The sequence below is a fragment of the Lynx canadensis genome, chromosome C1, assembly GCF_007474595.2.
Source record: "Lynx canadensis isolate LIC74 chromosome C1, mLynCan4.pri.v2, whole genome shotgun sequence".
NCBI classification, from domain to species: domain Eukaryota; kingdom Metazoa; phylum Chordata; class Mammalia; order Carnivora; family Felidae; genus Lynx; species Lynx canadensis.
In genome coordinates this window covers 169,490,671-169,504,081 of record NC_044310.1, presented here as the reverse complement: position 1 = coordinate 169,504,081, position 13,411 = coordinate 169,490,671, and the positions used below count along the sequence as shown (strand labels likewise).

General features: G+C 35.1%; 1 protein-coding gene across 6 annotated transcripts in view; it reads left to right on the top strand.

Annotated features, from left to right (window-relative positions):
- PDE1A (phosphodiesterase 1A) overlaps window positions 1-12,223 on the top strand; it is a 326,532-nt gene extending 314,309 nt beyond the window's left edge. For all 6 annotated transcript variants that reach the window (XM_030326584.1, XM_030326583.2, XM_030326582.2 and 3 more), the window contains one exon: window positions 12,127-12,223. In XM_030326584.1, coding sequence (XP_030182444.1) covers window positions 12,127-12,200 — 74 coding nt within the window. In that variant the 3' untranslated portion in view covers window positions 12,201-12,223. The remainder of the gene's footprint in view (window positions 1-12,126) is intronic.
- The last annotated feature ends 1,188 nt before the right edge of the window (window positions 12,224-13,411 follow it).

Here is a 13,411-nt window from a genome sequence, read left to right as displayed (position 1 = left end):
TCCTCTGCTCCTTTCCCCCTGCTTGTGCTCTTTCACTCCCTCTTGCTCTCTCTAAAAAAAAAAAAAAAAAAAATTTAAAGTTCAATATGGCTTATCTCCAGTTTACAGAGGTAGGTCAAAACAGAACACTTTTGTGCATTGAAATGAATGCAGAGGACATGGAGGGGGAGAGCAGGAAACTTAATCACTTCATGATCAAGACAAGCCAAGTACAGATTAGAATCTGAGCCAGCTTCACCCTGGCAGGCTGTACACAGGAAACAGCAGTGTGTACCTTGATAATGATATCCCTTAAAATATCTGTGTCTTGGGTCACACATCTCCTCTGGAACATTTGCCTTCTACTACTGGGAAAGTCAGTGGACTTTCTTTCTACTTTAACCCTTGTTCTTTCTTCCTCATGGAATGTATTCCTTTGGTCCCCTCTTCCACTTTGCTCATTAAAATCCTACCTATCTTGGGGCACCTGGGTGACTCAGTTGGTTAAGTGTCTAACTCTTGATCTCAGCTCAAGTCACGATCTCTCAGTTCGTGAGTTCTAGCCCCATGACAGGCTCTGCACTGACAGTGTGGAGCCCACTTGGAATTCTCTCTCTGCCCCTCTTCTGTTCATGCTCTTTTTCTCTTTCAAAAATAAATAAATAAAACATTTAAAAAATCCTACCTATCTTCCAAAACTCCATTAAACCACCTTCTCCAAGAAGCCTGTTACTTTGTTATGTAAGCATAGCTGTGTTATTTATACTCCAGTTGGGATATTTATCATATGCAGACTTGCATTCTCTAAATGTGAAGAGAAAAATGCATTCAAAAGGGACCTCCCAAAATCAGTGTTGGGAGTAAGAGAGGGAATAAGAGGAGCTTCAGGATGTGTTTCCAACTGTACATGCCTCAAGGAGATTCCAAGATTCCCCTTTGGGTGTGTGCACCATCTCTCCACATGAGAACCACTGCATATTATAAGATATTGTGATTAGAATGTGTCACACATATTAAAGCAAGAAGTTGCTTTAATGGAACCTGACAGGAAGTTGAGAACTACTAATGAAGTCACTACAAAAATATTTACCTAGGCCTACTATGTGCCAAACAAAAGCTGGTAGTTTTTTTGGAGAACAGAATTCATGGGATATTCAGCTTTAGATCTCTAGTTCCTGCTCAAGGCCAGGTAAAAACTTGGTCACTGTTGGGTAGAGGAGAATTGACTCCATTTCATAAAACTCTGATTTTAGTGGTGAGTCCCTATAACTGAAATGACATTACCCACTATGTTGTACCATATATTTTTTGTTAGCTAAAAGATCTCGAAAGAGAAAAAAACAACTGACAAATGGAAAAAGGGAAACTAAATGTGGGGGTATTCCCCAAAAGTCCACTGCACAATGTCTATACTTGCGACGTTTTCAGACACCCAAAAACTATTCACTTGCTCTAATTTTACTTTGTGCAATATAGACGTTGTCATATTCTCCCAATAATTCCAAATTCCAAGCACATTGAAAGCTTTGTTGTCTTAACATTATACCTCTGAGCAAAAGATAAATCTCTTTGTCACCACTCACCTCTGTTCTGTCTCCAAAACCTTTAGTCTTATATTGCTCTTGATTCACGACCTCAGCTCCTCTCTTTCCCCTCTCTGCCACTAAAACCCCCTCAGTTGCACAGAACAGTTTAGTTCTGGCCTCAGAGGAACCCATTCAACAAAACAAAAGCCTGACTATCGGTCTAAAATGATATCTATAGTTCTTCACACATGCCTAAGCATGTCTTGGATGACCATGGTTCAGTTAGAGGCTTCAACTTCATTAGCATTCCTATAAAAAGCTTTATTTCCTATTAGCATCAGGACATTTTTTAAAAACTTAATCACTGTATCTGTGCCTTCATATGAGTTACTAGTAAGTTAAATATTTTCTTATCTTTGCACATTTTATAATTTATTTGAAATGTATTGAATATATTTTAGTCAAACAGGTTCATTTAAAATCAATTTTGCTAGAAAATTTCATAGATTTCTCAACAGGAAACAAAAGGTTTTCCAAAATAGGTCTTGTAATATTGCTTGAAAAATTAAAACACAAAATTGAAAGATTTTCCCACCAAAAATAAGGAAATATTTAAAAATGATGGGAAAGTATTAAAATTTTTGAAAGATAAAATTTACATTATGATTAACATGACATTTTAATATATTGAGATAGGTTCATTATTAAACTTTATATTTGTTCTTTGTATCTTAAATATCTTAAAATGCAATATTGTGTATTACAGTATATATGGTAAGTGATTTTTGTAATCATGTTGGTATTAATGCTAAATAGAATGCAGATTCGTTTCCTACTAAGTACACATTTATTTGCCAGGCAATATACCGAGTTCTTTTTTTTTTAATTTTTTTAATATTATTTTTTTTTTGAGAGAGAGACAGACAGAAAGCAAGTGGGAGAGGGACAGAGAGAGAGGAAGACAGAATCTGAAGCAGGCTCCAGGCTCTGAGCTGTCAGCAGAGTTTGATGTGGGGCTCAAACCCATAAACCGTGAGGTCATGACCTGAACTGAAGTCAGATGCTTAACAGACTGAGCCACCCAGGCGCCCCAAACAGCCCTGTGATTTAGGTACTATCACCATTTTACCAATGTGAAAACTGAGGTCTCTGAGGGGCATGTAAATTGTCCAAATTACAGGTTTGTACACATATTACATATGGATCTTCCTCATTCCTTTTCAGTTTCATATAATACACAGAAAATAGTATCATGACAGTAGTAAATCCAGAAAGAAGTAACAACTTTTTGTGAAAACTTACCCCAGAGTAGCATAATTTTTATCTCAACACAACTGATCCCATGAGCTTTCAAATGTGTACTTATATCCCATAGACATTTTTGTTTTAAAATGTTGAAAATTATGAATTTGGGAGTGAAATTTTACATTATTTACCTTCCCATGGGTCATTTATACATTTATTACAGCAACCTCACAAGGTAGGAGTTGTACTCTGATAAAACTGTGGCTCAGAGAACTTAAATTGTCTAAATCCATACACTTAGTTTTGGAAAAGACTGGGATTTGTGCTTCATTCATCTCAAATCAAAGCCAGTAACCTTCTGGATAGTTTCTAGATCATCCTCTAGAAGCTGGTTGTGACAGTTTGGTTTATTTACATTTTCTAAATTTTCTTCCAGAGCAGAAGTCTTGCCCAACCTGTTAGTTGATAGAGAAACTGTAACAGCAGCAGAACTTAGGGGCACTTTAAAGTGATATTGTTGAAGTGTGTGTGAACTCTCCGCTTGTATTTACATGGACAATAGAAGTTAGAAGGAAGGTGGAAGGAGCAGGCTTGCATCTCTAGTGATTATGAGCTGGCTCAGGGATGATGAAGAAATGGTTTCACCTGGGTACTGGGATGAGGACAAGCAGAGGTGAGATCTGTATTGGTGGGAGCACAACTGGTATGATGTGCTCTTTACTTAATTTGGAAATGAAGCCGATTTATCTTGGGACAAGTTTGAGATTTTATCCATAGTTGGATGTAGTCAGGATATAAGAAGTTATTTCCAGACGGTTCCACTGATCCTCTCCATCCAAGGCATGCCTCTTTTTCTTTTTGTTTTGTTAAGGGCACTCTGATGGTCCTTAGTGAGTATTACAAAGCATTTGTTTTTCCTTCTTGAGCACTATTTCATTGTTATGCTTAACAATTTCAGCTAATTCTGTCTTTACCATCATTTTAGTTGGATCACTCAGAATTTAGGACATATATTGGTTCATACACAGAGTTTATGCTGCATTTATATACAAATGAATAAATATAAGTAAGTCCTATGTCAGTATCTATGTTTCAGTATATGTTTTCAGTGTACGATATTCTTTTCCTTAAAAATATATTTCTATAACTCTCCTAAACTAGAGACATAGTCAATATAAAGTCTTATAAATAATAAAGGGAAGAAACTTAACCTCCAATGAGTTAAGAATTGTTCTGAAACCGATATTCAGCCAAAAATGTCTTCCTATACTTTGTCATAGTGTTTATGAGCTTACCAAATGTTTCTGAGTTAAGGAAATTACTTATGATATTTATATTAAATTATAAAAAATAGGATTATATTGTACATGACCATAACTTATGAGATATACACATAAGAAAAGCTTAATGATTTTCTCAATGCTTTCTCAGTAGATTAAGGATTGATAGAGTGCAGTTGTACCTGAAAGTCAAGTTATTACCTACATAAGGGCATTGGTCCCTCTAACTCTATTTCTTTAAAGAATTTGATTTTTTGTTAGGATTATTAAAATACATTACTAGGAAGAAGATAAAAGAAAAGGAAGTATAATTATATTTTTTATTTTTAAAATAAGTCAGATTCCATATTATTTCTTTATATAATATAATCCTATATCCTAATACTTGTATACTATTTGTTAGTAGACAATATTAATATCCTTCAAGATAGCTTCTTATTAGATTTGGAGGGTATCTGCTCTACTTGAAATCAACTAGAATTGAGCTCCTTTAGAACCCCGGCTTTTTAGGCAATAAATCAAATGGTGAAAAAAAATAAGTTGAAATAGAAAAAAAGGGGGAGGGGCTGGGTGGCTCAGTCAGTTCAGTGTCTGACTTCAACTCAGGTCATGATCTCTCAGTTCATGGGTTCGAGCCCCATGTTGGGCTCTGTGCTGACAGATCGGAGCCTGGAGCCTGTTTCAGGATTCTGTGTCTCCCTCTCTCTCTGCCCCTCCCCTGTTCATGCTCTGACTCTCTCTATATATATATAATAAAAAAAAAATTAAAAAACTAAAAAAAGTAAAAGAAAAGAATCATTTGAGTATCACTACTGATGAGTGCAAAAGTCACAAAAGGTTTTAGGAGCAAAAGTAAAATATATTGAAAATTAAGAAAAAATATCAATTATATTTATCTTCTTAATTTTTCCACAATTCCTACAAACATGGATAATTATAAATGCTAAGGTACAGTTTAATTATTCCAACTCTTAGATAATATTGTCTCAAGGTTTTTTAAATGAGTATCCTTTTTTTCAGAAGCAAAAACCAATTCAAAGCATTAACTTTTCCTGATCAGTAAACATCCTTAAACAATACCTCACGCATGGTGGCAGCTCTAATGTGACCAAAAGACTTGGAGATTTCATTCCACTGCTGGAAATTTATCTGGCCCTATGAGAGAAAAAGAACCTGTTTTTTTGCAGATTGCACAAGTGGCATCACTAACCACACAAATAAAAGCTACAAATTCTTTGGTTGACGTAGTTCAACTGCTATGGCTACCCCAGCATCTTCATGCTTTCAAATATTGGTTTAAATGGCATTTTGTAGCATTTCTCCTTACTGAGATAATATGTTGAGTGTCAATAAATTTTCTTTGAGCATCTAATCACTGTGTCATCTGCAATAAAGCTTGTATTTTCACTTTGATGTCCCTTTTCTAAAACATCAAGTATTTAGGTAATATAAAGGTAATGTGACTTCCATAAACTCATTGTGTTTTTTAATTAATTCTACCATTTTTCTGAACAAATGTCTTAATAGTTCTCTGCCATTAAATAAACATGACTGATAACAATTTTAAGGGACAGATATCCTTGAAAAGTGTTTGCATTATAGTAGGAGTGAACAGCAAGAGTAAAATGGCTTCATATACTGTTTTTTGGGGGGGGGATTTGAGAATGACTTGTACAATATATAATTCCATTTGTCAGATTAGCCCAGTTATTTCCCCCCTGAAAAACCTGTTGGTTTTTAAAGCTGCTCTTATATACCTTCTTTACTGTGATTCCTTAACAGTTGACCTAGTGGTTAATTGTAGTTGACTAGTGGGAACACCCCAATTAATTAGTTAGCTGAGATTGTCCTTGTGTCTAATATTGAAGAAAATATTTTCATGAAGACATTTTTTTATTCTTATTCTCTGTCTCTGCCTTTGGAAAAAAAGGCTATCATTTACCATGATATTTAATTTCAAAGATAAGGCATAAACTCATACTAAGGAAACACAAAAACATAGCAGCTATTAAATAAACTATACCCAGGAAAGCTGCATAGTGTACAGTTAGGATCTAGAACTCTGGGCCTAGACTATCTATTCAATTCTGGTCCCATCACTTACTTGCTATGTAACCTTGAGCAAGTTACTTAACCTCTCTGTTTCAATTTGCCAGTTTTTAAAGTGAGGATCAGAAAACTTATGTCTATCTCAAGAGCTATTGTGAAGATTAGATGAGTTTATACATATAAAGTATTTAGAACTTGGTGTTTTCTACAGTAATTGTTATTACTCTCCTGGGCTCATATATGTGCCTCCAAACTACATGGAGATCTTATAGAAGGCTTCCTTAAAGAAGTATATTATGGGAAAACACTGCTTGATCATAATAATTTTGATATGAGATAAAGCTTAACTCATGAGAAAATATGCAGTGGATCAATTCCATCAATCAAGTGGATGACTCAGTAGGTAGAGCATACAACTCTTGATCTCAGGGTTGTGAGTTCACATCCCACACTGGGTGTATAGATTGCTTAAAAGTAAAATCTTTTTTAAAATATCAAGTGAACTGATGTATGGTGAATTGATCTTGACTCTTCTATTACCTTTCCATTTTTTTAAATTTTAATGTTTATTTATTTTTTATATGAAATTTATTGTCTAATTGGTTTCCATACAACACCCGGTGCTCATCCCAACAGGTGCCCTCCTCAATGCCCATCACCCACTTTCCCCTCCCCCCCCACCCCCATCAACCCTCAGTTTGTTCTCAGTATTTAAGAGTCTCTTATGGTTTGCCTCCTTCCCTCTCTGTAACTTTTGTTTATTTATTTTTGAGAGAGAGACAGAGCATGAGTGGGGGAGGGGCAGAGAGAGAGGGAAACACAGAATCTGAAGCAGGCTTCAGGCTCCAAGCTGTCAGCACAAAGCTCGAAGCAGGGCTCAAACTCACAAACCATGAGATCAAGACCTGAACCAAAGACATGTAACTGACTGAGCCACCCAGATGACCCTCACCTTTCCATTATTAATTAATCCATCAAAATTATCTATAGAGTATCTCTCCAAAGTATGTCTCAAATCCAACCAGTTTTCTGCAGGAGTGAGTGAAGGAATGAAGTGGCTTATTCTGAATGGTGGGTATAGTGGCCCAATTTGAAAAGCTGAACATGAACAAACTTTATCTAAATACTTTCTGTTGAGGATTCTGCCACTTAAGTTACTTGCCTTTATTTTTTCTTGGCATAGAACCTTTAAAAAAAAAAAAATTTAAGTATCCTGCAGACCTAAAGGCCCCAAAAAAGAAGAAGATGAAGAAGAAGAAGAAGATTTTAGCTAACCCATCAAACTTAGTTTATAGCAATTCACTTCTTTCCTAAAAGAATCTATTAACATTAATATTTTTACTCCTCAAAGTATGCCTGAGTTTAGATGAATTATTCTTCAATTCTGAGTTTACTCCTTCTGGGACTCTTGCTCATGGTTTGGCTAATATAATGTTCCCTTGTTAACTATAGGAATCTAGGGATTTCCTAGAAATCATGCAAAAAAAGATTTATAGCTGAAATTTTGTATCTTTTTTTTACATATATTTAATTTCTATGAAGAAATTATGAAAAAATAAGGAAAATAAAAAACAATCCAAGAGATCTCTTCAGTTAAAGTTTAAAATATAAGCCTTCAAGAAGAAATGGTGAAAACAAAAAATCTGATGTTCAAACTTCATTTGCATAACCTCTTCAAAACCCAACCTAGGCCCATTCTTTAGCAAGACAATTGGTAGTGAGTGAGCTTGGAAGCTTTGTCTAATTTTTATTTGTATCAGGAAATTTTTGTGGAAGTAAAGAATTCAGTACAATAAACTCATTACTCTGGACGTGGGATTCGTTCAGAAGAGTCCTACGTTCCCATCCTTCCATCTTGGGCTAGGCTTCTATAACATATGCCGAGCAAGGCTGCTGATTAAAGAAAACCCAGAGACATTGGTAAGAAATAGAAATCTCATCAAAGGAATTCAACAAGAATAAGATAATAGTTTTGGCATTAGTAATGTAGAAATGATAAAGCACCTATGATTTATTTTAAATAAATTCACCTCCATCATGAGGCTAATCCTGTTATATGAGTCTTTATAGATTAAAGATTGTACTACTCCCCACAATTCTAGCTAAATGTTGTGGATCAATAAAGTGCTGTGTGACTAATTGCTTAAAGTGCTTTTATTTTAAAGCATGTATTTACAATTTATAAGCGTACTTTAATAGGAGCAATTTGCATTATGACCAAGAGAAGCAATTTATTTCACTACTACTTAAAGAAAAAAAAACAAGTAGATGAGACACTCTTCACACATCCTTTCAAATAGCCTCTCATCATAGCCAGCCTAAGTTAGATAGGAGCATGTACATAGGAGAGGAAAGAAAGTAGCATGGAAGGCATTTTTAAAGAACACTAACCTTTTTCATCCCAGGTTAAAGGATAGCTAGAGATGTGAGACTGATTTCTATTTTGGCTGATTTTTGAACCTTAATCAAGACAGCTACCAACTAAGCCCTCTAAGACTTATGACTTAAAGCTAAATAAGATGGAGGAAAAAATTACTTGTTTGGGGTTTTGGTATCCCCAATTCAACCAGTCTACAAATTTGTCAAATAATGTTTATAGTCTATTATCAGGGACATCTAAAGACTCCTAGAATTTTGGAATATGCATACCACCAATATTTGCCGAATATGCTTTCTTAGCAGGTATCTAATTGCTGATAATTATGTATTCAGCTTGATGCAGATTCAAGTGGTTTTTGTCTCCATGGGAAAAATGAAGAACAGAGTCAAAGGACATACGCTTTCCTGACTCTTCTCTAGATGGAAACTCATACAAAAACAGTCTTCTGTTCACTAAAGAATTGGATCATAAACACTAAAAATTAGGAAACTTGTGATGTTTGCAGTCTTTAGGTTAGAAACAATTCATTGCTCTTGGTGTGGATGAATATACAGGGAAAACAGTGCAATTTGAGATCCTTAACATCTACAGTGGATGGTTGACTATAGTGTTGCAGGGTGGAGAGTCGGAAATCATCAAGACAAAAATTATAATAGGGTTTTCACTAATTTACAACTTTTGGTTTTTTAAGAATAGGCACCTCAGTCACATATTTGTGTTGAATTTTAAATTAAATACTTTCTTATTGCTCCTGGAGTCACAAATCTCTATTATCTCTCCTCCATGGTATAGCAAGAAAACATTTGATTCTTTCTTGTAGCACTTTGCTTTGAAATTCCCCTGAATATAGGATTTGGCATCTGAGTCCTTCTTAGTCTGTCTCCTGTAGGTTTTACTACACAGAGTGGCAGTAAAAAGAGTTTTATTCTTTAGAAAATGCTTCTCACAATTCTTGCTATCAAATTATTCATCTCTGAAGAACTGAATTTTGAATCCTAATAGCTTGTCAGAGCAGGAAGATGAAAAATAGCATGTTTACACTTCTCAACTTGAACCTCTGCCATTGTTGTTTAGGCAACAAGGAATGCTTTCACTCTTTCAAATCCAATAGAAATTTGCCCCTTTGGGTCTGGGAGTTAGCACTGTGCAACCAAACCCTTTGGTTTAGTAGTGAAGTACATGACTCTGGGGTTGAATGCCTAGCTCTGCTCCTTAGCTGATATATAAACTTGGGTAATAAAAATTGTTGGGGAGATTAAATGATAAAATGTATGAAGCATTTAGCATAGTGCTTAGCACAGAGTAAATATTCCCTAAATGTTAACTACTCTTTTTGCTGCTGCTGTTAATATTACTATTAATAATAATAAAATTTGTCATTCTTACTCATTAATTTATATTCTTTGTTACCTAGATCACATATGATTTAATAAACAAATAATATAACAACACATTCATGTTAGAATACATATAGACTGGTTTTAACAAGAATTTTAGCTTGTAATTGCTGTATTGTTACCATTTGGTGATTTTGTTCCATATCCACTCTTTCATTACTGGTAAGTTCCTTTTCCTTAGTGTTTTTTGCCCATTGTAAAAGTTTTTCTCAAAATTTTGAGAACCAGAGAATTACTTATATTCCTCTTTTAATTCAGCCTGTTCTTTTCATTCTGTTCTGTTCTAATTTAGTCCTAAGTAACAGAATACTAAATCAGAAGTTTAAGCCATGAGTCTAAAATGTCAGAAATAAAACCTGTGAGATAGGAATTTCAAAGAAGATTCAAAGCCAATTATAGGATGCTTATAATCCTTACCCGACTCAAACAAATGAAAGGGTCAGGTTGTTAATGGTTGAAAAAGGATTTGCGAGTAGAATTTCTTTAACGAGCTATCAGCTATTGGGAGAGATGTAGAAATGCTTCCCTCTACCTCAAATCAAGAGAAGGGAGCTGCACCAGGACCCTCAGGAGATAATGGGAATGGAGTTTCGTTTAAACATGAGATCTAAAGGGTTAGCTGGTGACAGATGAGCAAAATGAGGGGAATCTATGTAGGTTTCAGTCTTTCCTCAAGTAATTTATGGCAACAGTTGCTTCGTGAGTGTTTCATGTGATTCAGATGTGGCCCATCCCTATTTGGAAGGATGAAAGGACCTTAGCACACGGAAGCTAAAGATGCAACTATAAATTTCCAGGGGGCTGTCAACATTGTAAATAACCAGAGTTTCATGTGCCCATTGCAAGGTGGTGAGATGTCTCCAGCCATGGTCCCTGGCAAAGAGTCCCTGAAAAGCCCATGAATGTGCTCATAGAAGAATTAGTTTTCAACACCTGCCAGGTCTAGTGAGTGCGGAGCCATCCTACAGTGTGCTGGTCGAGTAGGAGCTTGGCTTTTCCTCTCAGCCCTTTCTCTCCCTTGCTCCAGCTCAGGAGTTAAGGTGGCCAATTGGGGAAGAATGACCCAGAAAGAAATATCAACCATGTGTCCCCAAACGCACACCATTTCTGGACTCTGCCACAAACTCAAGGTTGGAAAGGGATCTTCTATGATCTTTGTTTGATCTTTGTTTTAAGATTGATGTGCAATATAGGTGACAAGACTTTCTAATGTTGGTTAAGACTTGGGCGACTTCACGTGATCAGGCAATGTTTATATTATGCAAGAATGATTGCAAAAGTCATGACACTACCTGAAAATTTCATCCTGGGACAGAAGATAACTTTCCCTTTTTGAATGTTTTAAAAAGAAAGCAGGAGACAAAATAATTTTGCTTCCTGAAAACACCCCATAAGTCTTATATGTTCATTAATTTTATAACCTCGATAAAAAATCTGTTGCAACTGAGATGACACAGTCTTACAGTATATATAAAAGGAATTATCTCAAAGATAACTGGTGTGATGCTTAACTTGTTAGTGTATTTTTTTATCTAAGTTCAAATAGAAAGAACATGCCATCATATATGACTATTTCCTGAATATTAAGGTATTTTGAGTAATTGGCTCAAAATTGAAATTGCTTAATTTATTTACTTTCTTTTCCATATAATAAGACTCTTTTATCTGTACATTTCTGCTTTATATTTTTATTTTTGATAGATTAGATTCTAGGCAACCTCTCTAGAAATGTTGGCATATTTTCCATGTTAATTTTTTTCTTCAAGGTATATATAAATGGTGAGTGATTCAGAGACTGTAAATTCCATTAGTTTGTTTTGGAAGATTATGTCTTATCTTAAAAATTACTATTCTCTAATAGTCATGTGTTCAAATTCATAGCAACTAAGCCATGTATGGTAAAGGACACTGATCAGTAGAAGGGTTATTTGAAACATGTTTTGATTTAAAAATATCAAGAAAAAAACATGCACAATTTTTATGTTTGACTTAGTAGATGTTTAAGCATGTCTCATGAGTTTCAGTTCTGTATTACCAGATTAAACTACAACTTCATGACGTTGTGTAACTACCACAGTGTGACCTGCTGTGCTCTTTAAATGCACAATCTGAAAAGAACGTGTTTGGTAACCGTGGAGAAATGTGCCACAAAACCCATTGCAAAATGGAGTCTTCACCTCTCACTATTTGCTTCAGATTCCTGACTTCATGAGGTTTTTTTTTTCCACAGGCTTATTTTGTTTCCGTTCATCTGTTTGCTTGTGTTTTAGGTGAACCTGATCTTCATAAGAACTCAGAAGACCTAGTAAATGCTGAGGAAAAACATGCTGATACACACTCATAGGTTTGAAATACCTTAAAGGCTTCTGTCATGATAAACATGAGAGGTAATTTTATTTTTTAGGCAAGAAACATAATTTTTGAAATGAATGGCTTGTAGATATCATTAGAGGCAAAGTTACCTTATTTCAATGCCCTCCTGGAATCTTTAAAAAAAAAAGTCTCTCCTGTTTTCTGAAGCAAAATCTTAAATATTTACTTTTTCAAAGAATTTAATTTGTTCATCAATAAAAATTATACTTAGTGAGACCTTTTAATCCTTTAAATTAATAATCTGGAGGCTGTGGAGAGGTTTAATCCTGATTTCTCTTCCTACTTCACGTAGGAAATATGAATGTTCACATTGGGTGATAACAAAGCAAGTACATATTATGAAACAGACATCAATATTTGCTAAAATCTATAGACATTTGTTTGCATCAATGTTTTTTTAATTCAGCTTCTGGGGTCTGATTTTGATCTACTAAATCATAGGTTGAATTACAACTCTGGGAATGATGCCTTGGAAATCTGAATTTTTAATAATCCCGTCTGTTGGTAATTCTGTACACTACAGTTGAGAACCATTGTCTTGGGCCTACAGAGGAAGTGCAAGCTGTTAGGAGGGAAGGTTGTGTAATTATAGTGGAGATGTCTTAGTGTTTCCTTTAAAAAGTAAGAAACAAATCCCACGTGCTATAACGAGTCCTGTTCTTGGGGGTGATGGCCGCAAGAGAGAAAATGCTGAGTGCCATATACCAAGTCGTTGAAATGTTATCAGTAGCTCCTCACATGTTGCTTTAGATATGAAAGAGTTAAACTGTGGTTAGATTTTAAGATGATTTATCTCTCAGTATTCTTGAGTTGGTTGTAAGACTGTCTTTTCTTGATAGCAGTTTCCTTAATACCAACTATGAAGTGTCCGTCACTGTGATCAACATCTTACATATATAGTATCTCACTTAGTTCTCTTAACAATTTAAGAGTCGGTGGTTGTGATTCCTATTTTACATATGAAGCTTGGGTTGATATCAAGCCCACAAAGTGGGTGTTCAGCAAGTAAAACCGATGTATGTCTACATTTAACAATTTTAACATATTGTCTCATATTAGCTACAGCAATTTCTTTTCATCCCTCCATCCAAACTATAAATTTATTACTTTAGAGCTCACAGCTGTTTCAGAAGAGTCCTTAAGTTCTGATGACATACAACATACCCTCAAAGTATGTTTTAG